Source organism: Tribolium madens, unplaced genomic scaffold (genome assembly GCF_015345945.1).
Source record: "Tribolium madens isolate multiple individuals breed KSU strain unplaced genomic scaffold, Tmad_KSU_1.1 Scaffold_3;HRSCAF=73;Tcas5.2_LG2, whole genome shotgun sequence".
In the NCBI taxonomy this organism is placed as follows: domain Eukaryota; kingdom Metazoa; phylum Arthropoda; class Insecta; order Coleoptera; family Tenebrionidae; genus Tribolium; species Tribolium madens.
The window spans coordinates 4980277-5000135 of NW_025401006.1; the positions used below are offsets into that span (position 1 = coordinate 4980277).

Here is a 19859-nt window from a genome sequence, read left to right on the forward strand (position 1 = left end):
TGGCCCTAGGTGATTCAAAATCGGGCGCCAACTTAAGTTTTTATTCAAAAAAAAATACATTTACTTAATCGGAATGTTCGTTTAAAAATTGCTGTAATAACGTGTTTGCGATTGGAATTATCAAATACTCGGTCCCGTCTGCTGCTCTTTTGAATTTCACCATTTTGTGGTCCACGAATTCGGTGAGTTGGGCCCGCAATGCCAGGTCCGAACTGACCAAAAATGCCTCGCGACATAACGAGTACAAGTCTTTGAATGCCAGACCTGGAATAAATCAATCAGTAGACCTTACAAATGTGATGATAAAGCACCTTGATAATATTGTTTTTTGCCATTTTCGATTTGATGCTTGACGAGGATTAAATAAATTCCTTTAGAGTTGCTCGTCAAAGATAAGAAAACGTTTCGAAGTGATGATAAGGCCAGATTTCCGGTCCTTTGGACCATCATTGAACTTTCAAAAGATGTTTCGTCGATGTAACGTTGGAAAGTTGTAACATCCCACCATGTGAAATTAAACTTGCTTATTTTTGAATGATCCCAAACTAGAATAAAAGTTACTTTTGGACTAACAGAAAATTGGAAATTACCTAACGGGGCATTTATATGATCAATTGACGCTATTAGATGTATGTTATTTACTGTAGCAAGTCTTGCAAAGACACTCTGGGCTTTTCCACTCCTCATCATGTCAATATTGTGTACAATGAGATATAAATGCGTCTCGGGAATATAACTAAATTCGCGTTCTATAAGGTCACAAGCCTCATAAATATTTGAGGGATTTTCCTTCAATTCTAGTAAATTTAAAATAATTCCATCAAGGACATCTTTAATTGATAATGAAGGGAAAAATCCGTTTACCACAACCGTTGGTAATTTTTTCAAACACTTTTCATGAAAAGCGTTCAAAATGCCTTTCTTTGAACCTAAACCATACAATAAGATGTTGATATTTTCGTGCATCAAATACATCCATTTATCAAAATAAGCGTAATAGGTCTCGATCAAATTTTTCGTGGCTTTTTCATGCTCACGCCCTAGACTAACTCTCGACAAAAGTTTATGTAATTGGTCTTGAGGCAGTCTTGGTGTTTCCAATTTATCTAAAGTATGATTCGATGTTACGTTTTTTTTACTAGCATGATGCGAAAAATAATCATCTGTTTTTATCGTGTAATTGACATTCTTTGGAGGTAAAGTCGGTTTTATATTTCTATTCTGTGGGGCTGATGATGTCTCGTCACTACTATCAGACTCTTCCGAACTTTGTTCATTGGACACTTCAAATTCACTCCCACTGGATGAAAAATCCCCACTTGAATCATTCTCTTCTAAAATTTTTGCCGCTATATCTAAAAAAGCACTGTTATGTTGGAAACACATATAGGGACTCCAACCTTTTTTCATTTTATCCCTGAAAGCGTGTGGCGTTTTGCCCCCAGTTTGTAAAACAGCCTCGCATTTTTTGCGCGTTTGAAACGTAAACAGTTTATCGCCAGGCACATAATCGTTGTCGTGCAAAACTGCAAAAAAATCATAAAGACAACTATACAACAGGAAAATAGACCACCTGTTGGTTTTTCTCTAATCTCGCAGTCAGAATCATCCTCAGATTCAGGGGTAGGAGAAATATTCAATTTTCTAGAACCGCGTCTCCTTCTACTGGAAATGGATACGTTTTCTTGAGCTTTCAGACTCAATTGACGGTGCCGGGAGCCCCGTCGAGGCGACAATAGCTCAGGTTCAGTACAGTCATCTGAAATTTTAGGTTAGGTTCTGGTTCAAATAAGGCAAAAATTGATACAAACCTGACATTTTAGATCCATACAAACCAAAAATTGGCAATTAAAATTGAAACTGGTGTAAATTGTAGAAAATATTTCGTTATCAAAACTTTTGGCGCCTCTCAAACTTTAAATCAAGACAAAGTGGCTATGCAACCAATAATAATACACTTGACATTTCAATAATTAATAACATTTTTATTGTGAGTAAAAATATAAATTTTAATAAAAATTTCCACTAAACTGTTGTAAATACTTACGTAAATTGTAGTAAATATTTCGATATTAAAACTTCTTGAGCATTATCTTTAGATTAAACAAAGTAGTTATGCAACCAGTTATATAATTCAGGTTGCTGTACTTTAAAACATTTCTATTGTGGAGTAAAATATAACCGTCTTTTTTTCTTTATCTTTTGCCCATTATAACTCCTGCTTGGCTTCACTTATTTTCAACATATGGCTTTTGAATTGAATCGTGGAAACGTTCTTTTAGAAGTAGACAAAACTTGAGTCGTAGAATAAATTCTATTTATACCACCCATGGTTGCTTTAAAAATAGTTATGCTATAGCGACTTTGAGGTCAATCTTGCGGCATTAAAACTCGATTTTGGTGTACTTAAATAAATTTAATGAGCATTATGATTACAGTTACAAAAATAATCAATGTCCAATAGAAACCAACTAAAAATTAAACATATTGCTTAAATAACATTAGATTTGCCCCCTTCACATGGAAGTAGGAGACCAAAAATTCATTTCCCTAAGTTCCGACGGTTTAGGTACAAACACCTGACTCTTCTTGCTAATTGGTACCTCATCCACACTCAAATTCGACTCGCCCCTCTTCATCTCCTTCTCCTCTTCGGCAATAAACCCCATACTCTGTGACAAATTCTGCCTTTTGCCCAACAAATTCGACAAAATCCAACTTCCCTGATGTTCCGTTTCGACAAAAGGTCCCGTGAAGTATTTATTCACCCGGCGAGTACTCTTAGGGGATGAGTTAGGGGACGTCAAGGGAGAAGCCGGCAACGACTTGCTCCCTCGACGAAGCGAAGGGTTAAAACCCTCGGGGGGCAAATCACAATCCTTTTTCTGAATATCAAAACCACGGATTGCTTTCCCTAACACCATCTGGTGGGCTACTCGCACCACAGAAGTGCCACATTTCGCGGCCTCGCCTTTGAAACCGTCATCGACTCCACTGGATTTCGTCTTGGTGGCTGAGGGAAAACGAACCTGCTGGGCCGTGGTACTATCTGGAAAAGACCATGTGGGCCTATTATCACCGAAATAACTACTTTACCGGTTAGTGATAGGGGCTCCATGGCACGCACGGACTGCCATTCAACAATGAACTGGATTTAGGTTTATTTGCGTTAGATAAGTTTCATTCAATACCGGGTGGCCAAACATTAACAAAAGAAAAAGAAAAACAAAGGGTTCACTCGGAATTATCTACTACTTGTGAGATTATAAATAATGAGACACCTTGTATAACACGTGGTGTGAAATTAACAAAGAGATGTGGTTAAGAAAACACAAAAATGTTTGGTAGTAATAAACAACGTTACGTAAACATTTATCGCGATTTTATAGCAAATAGTGCGATAAAAAGTTCAGTCAACATTTGAAAATTTACGTCAGTGATAAGTGATTAAGATACTTACCAATTGAGTTTTGCAAAAACTTCTGACAATAGGGAGTATGTTTGGAAAAGTCAGGTTGGGCCCCATTCCAATTTTTGTCTTTCAAATTCGCCGCAATTGTTTGATTTTGTGTGTCATTAAAACCTCGTGTTTTATTATTGCGATAATAATACATGAAACTATCATCTAATTCAGTCGGTGAGAAAGCGCTTTGTTCAAAATCTAGCCTGAATTTCAAACACAAAATTTTATTATTTTATTTCACTCAAAATTAAAATACCAACCTATCATTCATTTTTGTTTTCATCCATTGTGGGAGTGACATTCCTGAAGACAGTGACCTATCTTCTTGAGTCGCCATTATGTAACGAATTTTCAACAAACAAGTAACATAAGCTCAATTAACTAGACTTAAATTAAATTACAATTAAATTTGTACTTATAATAAATCTGTCTCCGTGCCGGTCTGTCTCTAGGAGTATGCTTTTGCCATTCTACTGAGCTGTAAACAAAAATAATCATATGAGAGTTACGTCAAGTATTGTTGACAATGCCAAAGCTTTTCTTGGCACGGATCAGTGGTTAATTTTTATGATAAAAACAGGTGCCAAACCGCTTTGGAATCACAAAACCATAGTAATAAAGGCCAAGGCAAGTTTGATGAACCATGAAGGTAATAATTTGGATTAAAACAAAGCTCTATTGTAATTTTCCACAACTGGCCCAATTAATTTGTCAATTGCCACAAGCAGGAAGTTTCCAGAACGCATTTTTACAAATTAAAAACGTCATTTAATGCATATTTGACATCATTTATTCCATGAATTCAAAGCAGGTTTATGAATATTTAGGAATTTTTTAGATAATTTTCCGCTTGAAAAGGTGAAAGTTCCAAATGATAAATTTTTATTCCCTAGTCAACATAATATTTACAATAACAAATCTATGCTTGACTCACCCTTGATGAGGAAATAAACCGCTGACAAGTAAAACAGAAACAAGATCCGGATCTCCAACCAAAATTAATTATATTGAGACTATCGTTTTTTTCATTACTTAATTATTAATTTTTAATGACCTATTGTGATATTATGATAATTATGCAATGTTTTCTTAAACCTAATCACCAGTTTTGAAATATACACAAAGATAATAGCAAAACAAATCGTTTTTTTTCTTTTTTGTCCATTGTTGCATCACTTTGGAAAGTGTAGGTATGTAGGCCGACGGCCATTTCAAATTATTATTTGAACAATTACTCGTTATTCGCCGTTCAAATGTCAGAAAAGAGTTCTTAAGGCCATCTGCTATCGCATACGATGATAACGCGCCTGACATGTTTAGAGCCAAGTTTTTCTTATTTTCTGATTGGATCATTGTCACGCCATTTTCGTTGCACAAAATACGATAAACGAAATGGGGGGCACTCACCTTCATTTTTCTACTAATTACATTGGGTTTTCTGCAATAAAACACACACATTTTGGAACGATAATTACACACAAAAATGAAGGCTACTACTCGAGTTTGGAGCACAGCCGTCAAGAATAAAAGGGAAATAATCGACCGAAACGTGCGCGGGGGCTGTGTGCGCAAGTGGTCACCATAAACCCGACAATTTTTTCACCGTAGTGTTTTTTAAAACTACTAATTAAACAAAGCTTTTTTTTAAACTCTGTTGTAAAAAGGCAATTTCTTGTTTTTCTTTTTCGTTATTAACCTGAAAAACGCAACATTTAAATGAGTTTTCATGAACAAAAAATTGTCAGTAAAAGTAATACAGCACCTGTTGGCGCATAAATGTGACTCGAAATTGATATACTTTCCTCTCCATCTATTTCAAACATTTTTTATTTAATGTTTCAGTTGATTTCTTCGTTTTTTTGTCAAAATCACCTGTAAACAAGTGGAGTAGTAGAAATTAAGCCACAATGTTACAAACCTACCATTTTCAATAATTTATGTTTAAAACAACAGTAATCACAATTATTTGCGTTAATTTTCAACTTTTTCACGTGAAAATATTGACATTTAAATTTGCGGCCATAATAATTTTCAAAAGTCAGTGGTCAGTGTTGCCAATGTAAGTCATTTTTGGTGCAACTAAACCTCTGATTTCTGAGCGTAAAACTGGGATTTATTGGAAAAACCGTGAGAAATTTCGAATTTTGGTGGAAAAGCCAGCGACCCGTTTTGAATGAGGAACGAGCTGTGCCCTGATTGGTTGTAACCCTCGCGCGTGTGCCTTGGTACTTTTGTTGTTTCGGTTTGTTGTATTGGCTGTGGTGATTTGGTGAGTTTCTCCCGATTCTCCGTGCGTCCAGAGGTAACGTTTCGAAATTCGTCAGGACTTGGTGGATCCTTTGTCCTAAAAAATCCAAATCCTTTGAGAAAGCCAGCCCCTTTTGCGCCCCATTCGAGTCCCGAAGCATCGAAAATGCAGCCGAGAGTCCGCGCTTTCCACCAATCCGCTCGCAAATGAAAGGGAAAAGCTGTTTGTTCCAGGTACGTTCATCCATTTTTGATTATTTCGCTGACATATCTGCAGAAAATTTCAATTTAGCTTCAATCGAATTGAGTTGAAATCATTTCTACTCGCGATTCGGATAGTTGGATGTCTCGTTTAACGATTCGCTTTGTGTTTTTTATATGAGATTGGCTTTGGTCGCGAGAAAAAAAATCTTTTTCGCAGGTGAGGAAGTGAGTCCAGGGGGTTGCAGTCATGGTTTCGACGAGGCAGATGAGCATTGGGAATAATGGGACTGAGGGGGCAGAACACTCGGAAAATGGCCCTGCCAAGTACACGAGGAATAGCACCGCTGCTACACATTCCAGTCATCAAGGACAATGCAGCAAAACCACCACCAGTGCACCGCCAAAACCGCATTTTTTAGACCTGCCCCAGGAAATTATCGAAAAGATTTTTAGCTATTTAACCTACAAAAACATCTGCCAGCTGAGATTTGTAAGTAGGGAGATTGTTTACACACGAGCGTGGAAATTTTTCATGCAAAACAAGCTTTTCCGACAGCAATCACAAATTTTAATTGTTGCCATTATTTCGCTAATTGTTTGTATAATTAACGGTCGGGAGTTTTATTTCCTTATTCAAAAACCAACAAAATGCAACGTGATTTAGGTCCGTAAACATGATGCAACTTATGAAACTAAAAGTTTTTCTAATCTTCATAAGTTTGTTTAAAAAATAACTATTTTACACGTAATTAATAATTTAATGTCCTTCAAGTTGCATCATTTTTGATACGTTTTTAAGTTACTTTATCTTATATTAAGTTTCTTCAAAAAATGAGTTCTTGTAGGTACTTTAAAGTTTTTTAGACATTCAGAAATATTAGCATCTACTTTTCGACCATCAGTCATTTGAAATGAAGTTAAAAGATACATTTTTTTAAAGAAAAGAAATAAAAGTTCTCTTTCACTTGAATTTTTGATGAACTTAATTTAGCAAAGTTCCAAACCAAATATGTAGGTTCCTTTAAACAAACTTTAAAATAAACAGAAAAAATGTGAAAAAAATTATTTTGGTCGTAGGTTTGCACCAGAATCGATCGTATTTGCGGCCATATTCTGAACACGACCTTTCAACGTTTACAACATCAACTCCTCGACCGATTTCACGAAATCAAACGTAAAATGCCTCGTCGAGAGAGTGCTCGTCGAAACCATCACCTGGCTTGTGAGAGTGACATCATAGAAACCCTCCACATGCGACTAACCCTTTTACAAATGTCTCTCGGCAAACATATAGAACGTAAGCACTGTTGCTTTTTCCCCGGTGAGATCCTCGACGAAGTTTTGCACATTTTGCATTACATCAAAGTCACTCCAAAATTGGCACGTCCTTATAAAGTAACCGACGAACTGTTTGATTTGTCCACAATGGCCATGGAGTACTTCAAGGAGAAAATCGAGCCGGACTTGCCCGAAATTGCGTATTTCAACACGGATTTCCTCGACTTCGCTGGGAGTTACCCCTGTAAGTATCACTTTTCCGAGTTGGGGTATTTAAGGGTGGTGTTTTCCAGCCACAAGCAAGAAAAACTACTTGCTGGACTCGTTTTCGATCGATATGGACGAAGCGAAGGACGCCGACAGCCCCCCACATGACGCTTCGAATGTGGAAGCATCGCCCGAAGGGGCGCCACAATCTAATATAGTACTGCGAAAAGGCATCAGGAAAATCAAGCAAGGCATGAAGAGGTACAACAGTCAGTTGACGATCCTGCGACAGGACGTGCGTTCCTGCCGACAGAAAGCAGCAGAACAGCAGAAATTAATGTCCGAGCAGCAGAAACAACTCGCTGAACAACAGAAACAAATCCTCGAATACGCCACTCGCATGGACGAGAATGACAAAAAGAACGAGGAAATCTCGCGGAAGTTCAGCACGCTGTTGCAGGAATTGAATAAATGTAAAACTGAGTTGCAGTACTGGCGATCGAAGTCGCCCGCAACGCCGCTTTTCTGTACGAGTTGCGGAAACGCGGTGCTTCCGCATCCGGAGGAGTTGGAGGCGTTGGTGAATCAAGGGGTGAATCCGGAAGGGCTAGGCTTGGAGCCGATCTCGGATTTCGAACCGATTCCGGGGAGTAGTAACAGTGGAGAAGCGACTGTGGAGGTTTCCGTTGTCGAGGCGGTCGCCGAGTCGAGTAAAAGTACTAAAAGAAAATTTGAGGATAATACACCGACGAGAGCTTCAACAAGTAAAAAGTCACGCAGGATTCTCAAAGGGCGCACCAACAAAAGATCAAAAATTTAATCGCTTAGTGACGTTTTCGTTGACTGCCTTTTAAGACTGGTCCAGTGTTATATTTGGAGCTTTTTTGTGCACAGCCTGAAATTTTTTTCATTTGGTTTTTTCACTCCTCACGAAAGGTAGAACAATACTACTCAGCTTTAAAGTATTACATGCTCTCCGTGTCTGTTGTATATTGTGTCTCAGGAAGTGTCCATATTTGCTAGCCAGTTTAGAGAATTATGTGTGATAGGACTACGAAACTCTTGCCCCCATCTCCCGTTTTTGTATTTTGTATAAAAATTGATAGTGTTTATTCAGTGGATTTTATTTGTAGGGTCCAAATAAATGAGTTTTTGGACACTGCCATTCTGTGTATGGGAACATACGATTACAACGTTTCTAGTACAACTTTATTTTTAGACTAATTTTTGTAAACATTAATTTAGTTAGTTTTCTTTTGTTCAGTGTAAATTGATAGAGTGTATATTACAAACAAAAACTGATTCAATATCGCGCTTTATATAGTTTATTTTGCATGAAATGTTAACGATTTTACTAATTTCAATAGTTTATAGGTAGTTTAATTTTACTAAACATTGTTGATACACAGTATAATCTTTTTTCTAACTTAATTTAATATAAAGTGTCCTTTTATTTTATTTGGAAATTAGGATAGGTGTGATAAACACTACTAGACTTAAAATTAACAAAATTGAATAAACAAAGAAAATTCTCTATTTTCGAATTTAATATATGTACCTATGTACCCGTATTTTATTTAGTTAATAAATTATTTGTGTGATAACTGTTTTTCATTAAGAAAATAACGAGTCAATTAAACCACTTTTTATTAATTTGCCTAACTAAAGCATTACACAAATACTGTAAGTAACTCTAAGCTTTCATATAATACAAAGATAAGATTAAATGGAAAAACACATTGAGATGAAAAAAATTCCATTAATCTCATCTAATCTCTTTTTACACAAAATCATGCAACCAGCAATACACTTCTACAGTCTTGATTGCATAATCGCACATTCTTCAAATTTTTGCACTTTGATTAAACTTTCGATTGGAAATTTGTTTACATCACTTATTTTGCAATGTGTTCGCATCAGACCATTTAATATTTACATTATCATTGACGATAAGTGTGAGTTAACTGTTCACCACAGCTCTAACCTCAAAGCAATGTGGTGATAGAACACAGAACAAGTTTTGTGGTAAATAAACAGCAATGCCCCGAGAACACAGCACTTTTCAGAGGTGCAACAGCACAGGTTCGATTGGTTTGGGCAACTCGTCCGTAAACTCAGGTAAGGTAAACATTTGTGGTGCAAATTAGTTCAAAATTGTATTTAGACGACGAGGATGAGCTCGAAAGCAAGCCCTCTCCAATGAGCTACAAGGAGCGTCGCCGCGAGGCTCACACCCAAGCTGAACAAAAACGCAGAGATGCCATTAAGAAAGGGTACGACACTTTGCAAGAATTGGTCCCAACGTGCCAACAAACGGACGTTTCGGGTAATTGCCCCCAATGTTTCTACGTCGTGTAATCGGTTTTAATAGGGTACAAGTTGAGCAAAGCCACCGTCCTGCAAAAGTCAATAGACTACATACAATATTTGCAACAACAAAAAAAGAAGCAGGAGGAAGAGCGCAACGCTTTGAGGAAAGAAGTGGTGGCGCTTAGAATCATGCAGACGAATTACGAGCAAATCGTTAAGGCTCAACAGACACAACCCGGACACACTGAAACGCGGATTTCGGACGAAGTCAAATTTTCTGTGGTAATCCTCGGAAGTTACATGATAAAGCCATTAATCATAATTTTTAGTTTCAAGCCATAATGGAGCAACTTTTTCTCACGTTTAGTAATGTATCAGTGAGCAACTTTTCCGAATTGTCCGCCGGGGTTTTCAGCTGGTTGGAAGAGTGCTGCAAGCCCCAAACTTTGAAAGAGACAGTTTTTAAAGTCTTGCAGAGGCACAACAACCACATGAGGAACCAACCACCCAATTCGTAGCAATTTCTCGAGCAAAAACACGTGGTTTAGGTTCATTTCATTTTCACAAAAACCACCAGTGTTAATCAGGGGTTTTGCCAGTCAACTGTGTCTTAATTTGAGGGAATGGGAGGAAGTTGATTATTCTTTGCAATTTTTATATAAAACTTTAAGTACCTATGCTATTTTATCGTTGTAATTTTGTTTTATTTTATCCAAATAAAGAATTTTTGTTAATTTGAATATTTTTTGTACGTGAATTTTTCACGTAATAGTTGAAAGATAGATTATTGATCTTTGGACGAGGAGAAGCGCCGACTATTAGCAATGATAATGAAGGTGGTGGAACAGAAAAACAAGCATTGGCCGTATCGATTGCGACCATTAATTGTGAAAAATATTTATTTTGAAATCAATAAAATCTGTAACAAAACACATTTATTTACACAGGGTTTAAAAAAAGTCGGTTTATTTTAGCAAAACATGTTGTTATACAACACTCGTTTCTGTTTGTTGATTCGAAATGTGCATGATGTACTTGAGCGAGATCGATTCTCGTCTTGTTTTCTGTCGTTGATTGTTCTTCTTGGGACGAGGCGGGCAACAGATGTGTCGGAATACATGAGCATAGCACAAGAACAATGATACGATGATGATGCTTCCGATGACTGCCGTCAGCACTATCTCCAGATATTCCAGGACGTGCATATCTTTCGCATTGTTACGAAATTTCAGATGACCTCGGAATGAATATCTGCAATTGTAACAATTAATTAATTACACGTGCGTGAACTCAAACTCCGGAGTTTACCAATTATATAAATCTAGCAATTGAATCTAAAGCTTATTTCAAGTTTCCATTACTTAATCTGAGCTTTTTATGGGCGGCGAGAATTTGGGACAGCCGCGTTGTTTCGATCCCGAAATAATGTTAAGTAAACAGTGAATGAGTGGTTTTATTGCACTTTGAAATAATTATTATTCTCAGTCAGATCGAGATGAAATAATGCCACGCGATGGATTCAATATCTTTATTTTGGCAAAATGTAGCTACGCCGCAACTTTTTTTTCTGAATTTGTCAAGGAAGTATTAGAAGATTGTTTATCCGCAGTCCCTTTCCTTAACACCTCTTAAAACACGGAAAAAAGTGAAGGAAAACAGAGTATACAAAACGATTTCACCAAAAAATGCGGAAGAAATTAATAAAATGTTATAATTTGAATAATAGTTATTTATTGTAAGAGTGTGTTAGGTAGCATTTTATCCACGCAAGAATGTTTAACCGCGAGAACGTCAGTTCGAGCGGTTAATTTTCTTAAGTGGATAAAACGCGACTAACACACGACTGCAATATAACGTTTTATCCACAATTACAGGCCCAAATTATTCCAAACTTAATTAAAAATTAAACTGACATTTAAACGTCACGTTAAATGTGCTTTCGGTTAAACGTAGTAAGCTGTTTGTTACGCGGTGCGCTGGTTACTAACAGTGGAATAAAGTTACTTTATTCCACTAGTGGATAAACTGGTACTTGATACGCATCTAAAATGTGGAATAAAGTCTTTTTATAGAGTGATTGTGGATAAAAGATTTTTTTTATTTTTAAATTTTAGTGTAATTAAATAAGAGCAAATCCGAGTCAAATATTGAACAAAATTAAAATAAACGAATAAAAACCTGGAATAAACTAAGGACTATTGAGATTAAAAGAAAATAATAATAAAAAACAAAATCAAGACAGCTTGAAAATTAACAATACAGTGGCGGACACGGAATTTTGGACATCAAATTTTTGAAAGTTCAAAAAATGTCAATGTAAGCCACGCTTTATTGTCATTATGATTGACGTTTGAAACTAAAATGTGAAAGTTTTAGTTAAAATTAATTTTTGGCGTCGATTTTCCTAAACAATGCCAGCAATACGTGTTTTTATATAAGTTCAATAAATTAATTTGATTTGTTGTCATTTTTTCTCTAGCTCTCAGGATAAAAAATACAAAGACCGAAAGTAAAGTTAGTTGCCTAACCATTTTACATTTTTATGTAAGTCGAATGACAAATCGTCCAAAATTCCGTGTCCGCCAGTGTGTTTTTGAAAAAATAAACATACTCATTGTCCAAATTGAATAAAAAACGACAATCAGTTCCAACCGCATTTTCTTTTTTTTAAAGTTGAAAAATGTATTTCAAATTGATATTACCAAAATGATATATACAATTCTGGAAACATAAAAACTTCATACGCCAACTACTTATTAGACAATAGGTAATGTTAAGGCTAAATTTAATTTCATTCAAAAAAATTACTACGTCAAAATTTTAAATATTTATTATGGGTACACATATCTGTATTTCTAATTTTTTCAAATGTAGATAGATCCCAAAAATGACAAAAATTAGATACTTCTTTTTCGGCTAACATTTTTATCTAAAAATCCTTGCTACCTCTCTTGATAGGACTTTAAATCGCTTTAAGGCCATCATTTACGCTTCCCAGATTTTCAGGAAAAAAGTCCAGGTGCAAGTTTAAGAAATGAATTTTTAGAGAAATGTTGACTCAATAAACTGAAAACAATTTCTTCATAATCCTTTTTTTTGCTGCTCAAGCAATTTTTCGCCACCGCTTTAAAAGAATGAATAAATAAGCATCTTTTTCGACACTGTTAAAAATTTTCATCTTTTACCTATTATCTTTTACAAAGATTCCTTCTTTGAGTTTAGCATCAGAAAAATTAGGAAAAACGTTTTTTATAAACTTTAAAGCAGATCCATTTTTGTCAAGTGCTTATACTAAATTTTCATAAATCCTACTTTTTAAGTTTCACATACTTACTATATTTCAGGAACCCATTTTTTATCAAGGTTTACAAGAAGTACGCCCATATTACTGCTTCGCTCTGATTGCTCTTTTTGTCATTATAATTTTATCACGAACATAGCAAAATTTGTTTGGGCTTAATTTACACCTTCTAAGGACACTTTACAATAAAAAAATGTTTAACAATAAGTTTACCACAACAACAATGAATGTCAAACTATAGACACTTCTAGTGGGTATATTAAAAAAAACTTGACGTGATAAATATACAGAGTAATTCTAAAGTATGTGTAAATATTTTGACTTCAAAAGAAGTCAAAATAACTCAACTTGCCTTATCCAAATGTTTATAGTTTTTGAGGAAGAGGCTTTTGTTCGTCGAATAAATTTAAATTTGGAACGCAGTTTTAAACTTCACCAACTCAAATTGTAAACGAATATGATTTCTGAGGTTAGTTCTTCAAAATCTATTACATTGAGTTAAAATTAGCAAAAACAGACATAGAAAAATGTCCTCATATAAAAAAAATAATGATAAAAAGGTAAAAATTTTGCATTATTTTTTTTATTGAAGATACGACCGAATTTCATTACCTCAGCTAGCAAGCAAAACTTTAGGATAAAATAATCGAAAGGTTCAAACTTCGTTTATATTGCAATTTTTTGAGCTCTACTATCACCTGTTAAATGTTAAAATATGTATTTGCACATACCTTAAAATCACCCTGTATATGTGACATATTGTAATAGTGTAAATTAATTATCTTTGGATAAAAGAAAAAAAATGCAAAGTATAAAAAAAAATTGCAAAGTATAGTGTACTCCAACAACGCTCTTTCGTCAAAATGTAGGTATATTTCCTTCCTTAATTTGTGATAAGTCAAGAAAATTGTAAAACAAAAAGATTAGTTACCTACCTACATTAACAAAATCGATTAGTAGATGATAATTGTAGAAAGTGGGAACTTGATGTTTTTTCTTTAAAACCTGAAAAATTTACTTCAGAAAGTAAAATATTTTCAAATTTTATACGCCATCAAGGACATGTTAACACCAAATTCATTTAATGAATTAAAGAGAGAAAAATAAATACAAGATTTGGTAGAGTTTAAACACCATATTGTGTAGAGACAGCTTGCAATTTTTAAGAGAATAATCAATTTTTTCTATACAGGATGCGTCAGAACTCGCGCCCCAGAGAAAAATGACATGTAAGGTACGATGTTAAAAAAATTCTATCTATAAAAATTTCGAAGTTATGAGTTTAAATTTCGCACTTTGACTATTTATTTCGTTAGGTGTCAGTATTCACTAAATAAAATTCTCTCCCAATTGTAAATTTATTTATTTCGGAGTACCGGTTTCGGCCATTTGGCCTTCATCAACCCTACGTCACACTCAATCACACATTAAAATATTTGAAAACTTTAAATAAAATTAACATTGTATAAACGACCTTAGTTTGTTTATTTTTGTTGGAAAGCTGACATTTCTGTTGGAAAAATAATTTTCCTAGTTTTTTTTTTGCTTTTAGAAGAGAAAACAAGGAAGCTGTATCCTAAATTGTAACTCTGTTTAATGTTATTTGTGGCTTTTATTGTCAAAATTTTTTAAACATTTTTTTCTCTACGCCGCCAGTTCTGACACACCCTGTATATTTGCAAGGGATATTAAAAACATATTCCCAGGTTGAAAAATCAGGTTTCATAGTAATTATAGACGCAAACGAATATTGATACTTGGAAATCCCTGGCCGTGTCTCATTTCGAAGTCAGCCTCCGGATCCAATTTTCGTCTGGAGCAATCCGCGCCCATTTTCATTATCCCCGCCCTGTCATTTTTCCCTATTCGTAAATAAAATATCAGTCAATAACACACGGGAACCAATAAATCAGCCATCTAATCGATCTTTTCTCATGCAATGTTTCTTTTCTGCTGGATTATTTGTCTAAAACTTCCGCCCGTTTGAGTTTTAACTCGCTTTGATCTCCCTTGAAGACGGGTCAGAAGTTTGATTAATTTTTTTTCTGCAATACCGATCGTGTAACAATCATACAGTGGATGCATGATTACGTGTGGCCATCAGCTTGGAATCAGTCAACAGTGAAAAGTGTTAGCGGTAAACTTAATCTAATCATTACATGCTTCGTGAACCGTGTTCACTCAAGAGCACGGATGACATGTAGAAGCGCCTGAAACGGCGAATTTTTCACTTTAGGAACGAGGAGTTGCAAATTGCAACGCTTCGGAAGCGCGAATGCAAACCGAATTTCGTTTCACCTGACAAGAAATAAATTTGTCGAGATTCATTAGGGCGTTTTGTGTGTTGAGAGGGGCGAAATGTGACGGTGCTGTGGCGAGGGAGGAAACAGAAAAGTTTGACCAAAAAAAATATAATAACACAAAAAAACCATAAAAACACACCTTCAGAGTAAGATTATTAAGATTCGTCTCATTTTGTTTTAATTAAGAAACGACTAACCAGATTTTCATCAAACTTCTTCGTCGCTTTCTAAATTACCTAGGACCTCTTTTTCATGCAATTTGAAGTCATAAGAAAATAAACAAAATCACGAAAACACCACAAAAATAACAAGACGAGTCAAACGACACCTTTTGATCATAAATCTGAATTTAGTCGCGGCCGCAAATCTTTTCCAGAGGTTGATATTATTTGAATAGTAATAGTAATAAAGCGTTCAGTAAATAATTGGATTTATTTCAGTAGAAAATGATAAAACTTCAGTAGGCATTTAATTAATTTTTGCACGGTTAAAAACTAGGAATGATTAGTAGATTATGCTTCCAGGCTTATTCTTAACTTTATTACTCAATATGTCAAAAAACTATACATCGTAGAGTATTTTAACTTGCATCGTGTTCAGCTCGTAATTTGTCGTCTAGAAAACCATATTTCAAGTGTTTTTACGACTTAAGGTAAATTGACTATTTTTACCATTTTACTACCGCTCACCTTCAAGAACTCAAAAAATTTGAAATTTTTTAAACTTGACCCATTAACGTTTTATTCACTTTATCGAGTCTTTAAGACCTCTAGAAATGTAAAAACGTTATATGATTCAATTTAAAGTTAATTTCTTTTTTTGGTCGAGATTTTGGTCGATTTTTAGCACTCGGAACGGTTTATTGGCAATAACTCCGGACTTATTGGCGATAACCTCTTATGTGTGGTACCGTTGGATAGAAAATTTAATTTTCTTTTAATTCGTAAGAGTCGCGAATCTGACATCATTTTTAGTGTCTTACCGTCACGTATCTCATTTGTAATTTCATTTTTAGTTAAACCGACACAGAACACACAAAAAAAAACAGTAATTATGGAAATACTTGTGGGACTCACTTGAAGCTGTCACTCGATATCACTTTATTTTAGTCGATGTCTATGTGTCTGTATTGGCCGTATCATTAAGTATAAACTCGATAAGGCACGATCGATGTTACTTGATCGTCCACGATCGACGTTCTGTGTATCTGCTGCCTAATAGTCGTTCACAAAGTAAAAATTTTCGTAAAGTCGTTTTCTCCGGTTAACTTTATACAAGGTGATTCACGAGGAATAATGAGCCTGACCAAATTCTCGATGGAACCACCATTACTCTTCGTAAGTTATTTTTGCGACAAATGTAATGTTGGTTGCATCGAAAATTTGGTCAGGCTCGTTATTCCTCGTGAATCACCCTGTATATAGTACTTACTAGTTTTTTTTATAAGAATCAAAAATTTTTGATTTGTTAGTCAGAATCGGATATACTTAACATAATATTTTCAACAGTAAAAATAATAAGCAATTGCAGTCATTCTACTGATTGTCTATAATTTTGTGTACTAAGCGTACAGAGTGCGCCAGAACACGTGCCCTAGAGAAATGCCATGTAAGGTACGATACCAGGAATATGGAAAAAATGTTAAAAAAATTATGTCTATAAAAATTCCACTTTGCTCTATTTATTTCTCTTGGAAAAATAATTTTGAAAATGTTTTGCTACTGACTATTAGAAGAGGAAACAAGGAAGCTGTTTCCTAAATTGTAACTCTCTGGTTAATGTTATTTGTGGTTTTTATTGGAAAAATGTTTGTACCTTTACTAAATAATTATTAAAAAAACATATACAAAATCATTAGTATCATTAAATAGACATAAAAAAATATCAAATGGCAATTTTTTTGACAGATAGAATTTTTTAAACATTTTTTTCCATGTGCCTGGTATCTTATCTTACTTCTGGAGCGCGAGTTATCACACACCCTGTATACCGAATGAATAAAAATTATAAAACTTTTCGAAAAAATAATTACTTCATTGTAGATACTATAAAAATATGATCGTTTTTCAAGAAAAAAAATTTCAAAATTCCCTTTAGTTTTCAAGTTTTGCAAAAAAAATCTACTGTGCATTTATTATTATTTTCTATTGTTAATGAGTCTGTTGTTTTATTGTGTAGATATTAGTTTACTGGACATTCATTGACTTTATTTTTATGCATTTGTTCCCTTATTATTTTATAAAACGATTTTTTATTAAAAATCAGACAATAGCTAAAGAATCAATCCACGACATAATTTTTGTCATCCACAGATTACCCACCAATTTATTTCGCTCTGTGTAAACGTTGCAATAGAACAGGCCCTGTAATTAACAAATGGAATTAACTGTAAGCCTTTGAATATTAATTAAAACTTGTTTCCGCGATATTTTATGGCTAAATCCGATTGTCAGAGACGTAACACCCGACATGTCCATGTGTAACAAATTTATCACCAGATTAGCACTATTTATATTCTCTCGATAAATATTTGGAATCGCACAAAATGGAATTAGGTACTTGCAAGAAAAGCGAATAAACTCGGTTTTGCACCGACTTTTCCAATTTAAGAAGTGTGAAAAGCAGAGTTTTCGTAGTTTGTATTTCGGTAATTCCACCGATAAACTATGCAAAAATGCAATTTGCCGGGAAATTATACCGAAGCGAGTGGAATGGAATTACAGCCGGGATTCGTCCCTAAATTCCAACTTTCAAAAATTAAATTTAAGCTCCGACTTTGATTCAATAAGATCACCGTCGCGGAAGGATAATGCAGGATGAATTGGATGAATTTTTCACGAGAATTATTTACACAGTCAAGTCGTAAAATATCTTTACGATCAATCATCGCCAATAAAACCGAGATATTTGTAAGGTGACGGTTTGCTTTCATCTAATAATTGGTGAAACTGTTTAGAGATAAGGAAAATTGCGAAAAAGCCAGATTCGACGTGAAGCAATTAGAGGATCATTCCGAATTGTTGTTTTTTACAATAAAACGAGTTTGAATGAGTTACGTTTCACTGACTCTGAATACAAATTGCGAATAAAATAGCAATTTCGGGATCATTTAAATTGGGTATACAATAAAAAACAGTATTGGGAAAATAAACGTTGCAGTGACACAGAAATGCAACACAAAATATTGTGCTTAAACCAGATTTGAAAAATTGTTTAAAATGGTCAAGCCTCCAGCACTTTTCTTGAAATAGTCACAAATATTTTCCCATAGACACATTTATAACCAAAAGCTTGCGGTTAAACTGCCACTAGCAGCTTTTTCGAATGAAAATGCAATTTCCTTCCCGTGATTGCTCCTCGTTGGGCTTTGAAAACACTTATTTTGTGGTTTTCAAAAACTGTAAAATAAATATCGACGATAAAAATTTACCACAAAAAAGTAGAATCAAATGGAATGGAAATATTTAGTAAATATTAGTAAATATATAGTGAAGACTTAAAATTGTTTTGAAAAAATGTTTGAAACTCAGTAATAGCGAAAATGAAACATGGTATTATCTAAAAATTCGAAATTGTTTGTGAAAATATGCGAAAAGTGTACGAAATAACGTTAATTAAAAATAATTTAGTGTCTCAGTGGTATTTCCCAAATCCCCAAATTAATTAAAACTTAAAAAATTGCTTAAATTGTAAAAACGAAAAAATGGCTTTAAGAATGTTGACGATGCTTTATGTCTTCGAAAATTTAATTAACTGAATATTTCATCATGCGATTCACCCAATAATTAATTATCTCAATAATTAGATTTGGTTTAAAGTGATGCGAGTTAATTCCATTTGGAAACTTGGTCTAGTTTGAGTTATTTTAAGTGCAATCACCCTTGCAGAAAATATGCGAAAGGGGTCACAACCCCTTAACCTACCTCAGCCATCCCATAAAAATCACACTCGTGTAGTAAACGTGAGCATTACGCACGCATGAGCACTTTTGGGAGCAATACCCAACGTCGGCGTCGTCGGTGCAACTGATGCGGGGTTGAAACGACGCTCTCTAGCTCCAAACATCGGCGTCGATCGTTTTCCGACGCTCCACTCGCCCCAAACGTCTTGCATTTTTCGATTGTTGCTTAATTAAATCCTTTGAACGGAAACAAATTTCGGATTTTATGACCCGAGGCCGGCTTTTTGGCAAAGTTGGAATAGAGGAATGCTTCAGGGATTTATATCGGAGAAAGCAAAACAACGAGTTTGGGGCAAATATTTGAAATGAAGCCACCACTAATGGAATGACGCGCGGATCTCAGATTTCAGGATTTCTCTGGCCGTGACATTCGAATTTATCAATTTATATATCGATTTAAAAGTTAAACGTGTAAACAACTGGATCTACGACGCAAATTTGAATTTATGAGTGCGAAAATTTATTACTTAAAATATTTTATGATCGCACCTATTTTTAAATGCGAGCTTAATGGCCCTAAAAATAAATAAACCAAAGTGAAGAGATATTTAATACACAATGGTTGCCCCAAAATCACCTCTTGAA

The 19859-nt window shown here is 34.8% G+C and overlaps 5 protein-coding genes across 7 annotated transcripts; 2 read left to right on the forward strand and 3 right to left on the reverse strand.

Moving 5' to 3' along the window:
* Window positions 1-27: 27 nt before the first annotated feature.
* LOC123007185 (origin recognition complex subunit 2) lies at window positions 28-2251 on the reverse strand. Of its 2 annotated transcripts, XM_044402309.1 has the most exons (7): window positions 2048-2251; window positions 1812-1935; window positions 1574-1759; window positions 1401-1526; window positions 591-1355; window positions 312-545; window positions 28-264 (listed from the first exon to the last, which is right to left on the reverse strand). In XM_044402309.1, the coding sequence occupies exons 2-7, from the start codon at window positions 1816-1818 to the stop codon at window positions 65-67; spliced, it is 1518 nt and encodes a 505-aa protein (XP_044258244.1). In that variant the 5' UTR covers window positions 1819-1935; window positions 2048-2251; the 3' UTR covers window positions 28-64. The 2 variants fall into 2 exon arrangements, with proteins under 2 accessions (XP_044258244.1, XP_044258243.1); XM_044402308.1 differs by lacking the exon at window positions 2048-2251 and having other exon boundaries at window positions 1812-1957.
* A 144-nt stretch (window positions 2252-2395) lies between these two features.
* Window positions 2396-5123, reverse strand: LOC123007187. The gene is made up of 4 exons (XM_044402313.1): window positions 4871-5123; window positions 3724-3941; window positions 3461-3666; window positions 2396-3049 (listed from the first exon to the last, which is right to left on the reverse strand). The coding sequence occupies exons 2-4, from the start codon at window positions 3798-3800 to the stop codon at window positions 2517-2519; spliced, it is 816 nt and encodes a 271-aa protein (XP_044258248.1). The 5' UTR covers window positions 3801-3941; window positions 4871-5123; the 3' UTR covers window positions 2396-2516.
* A 374-nt stretch (window positions 5124-5497) lies between these two features.
* Window positions 5498-9000, forward strand: LOC123007186 (F-box only protein 28-like). 2 transcript variants are annotated; one of them, XM_044402311.1, is made up of 5 exons: window positions 5498-5732; window positions 5788-5944; window positions 6132-6404; window positions 6992-7436; window positions 7486-9000. In XM_044402311.1, the coding sequence occupies exons 3-5, from the start codon at window positions 6162-6164 to the stop codon at window positions 8217-8219; spliced, it is 1422 nt and encodes a 473-aa protein (XP_044258246.1). In that variant the 5' UTR covers window positions 5498-5732; window positions 5788-5944; window positions 6132-6161; the 3' UTR covers window positions 8220-9000. The 2 variants fall into 2 exon arrangements, with proteins under 2 accessions (XP_044258246.1, XP_044258245.1); XM_044402310.1 differs by lacking the exon at window positions 5498-5732 and having other exon boundaries at window positions 5739-5944.
* Window positions 9001-9222: 222 nt separating this feature from the next.
* Window positions 9223-10443, forward strand: LOC123007522 (max-like protein X). The gene is made up of 4 exons (XM_044402874.1): window positions 9223-9517; window positions 9564-9725; window positions 9771-9991; window positions 10039-10443. The coding sequence occupies exons 1-4, from the start codon at window positions 9439-9441 to the stop codon at window positions 10225-10227; spliced, it is 651 nt and encodes a 216-aa protein (XP_044258809.1). The 5' UTR covers window positions 9223-9438; the 3' UTR covers window positions 10228-10443.
* A 153-nt stretch (window positions 10444-10596) lies between these two features.
* On the reverse strand, window positions 10597-19426 carry LOC123007616. Its single transcript, XM_044403002.1, has 3 exons — window positions 19377-19426; window positions 19237-19338; window positions 10597-10960 (listed from the first exon to the last, which is right to left on the reverse strand). Exons 1-3 carry the CDS (start codon window positions 19424-19426, stop codon window positions 10696-10698), a joined length of 417 nt encoding a protein of 138 aa, XP_044258937.1. The 3' UTR covers window positions 10597-10695.
* Window positions 19427-19859: the final 433 nt, after the last annotated feature.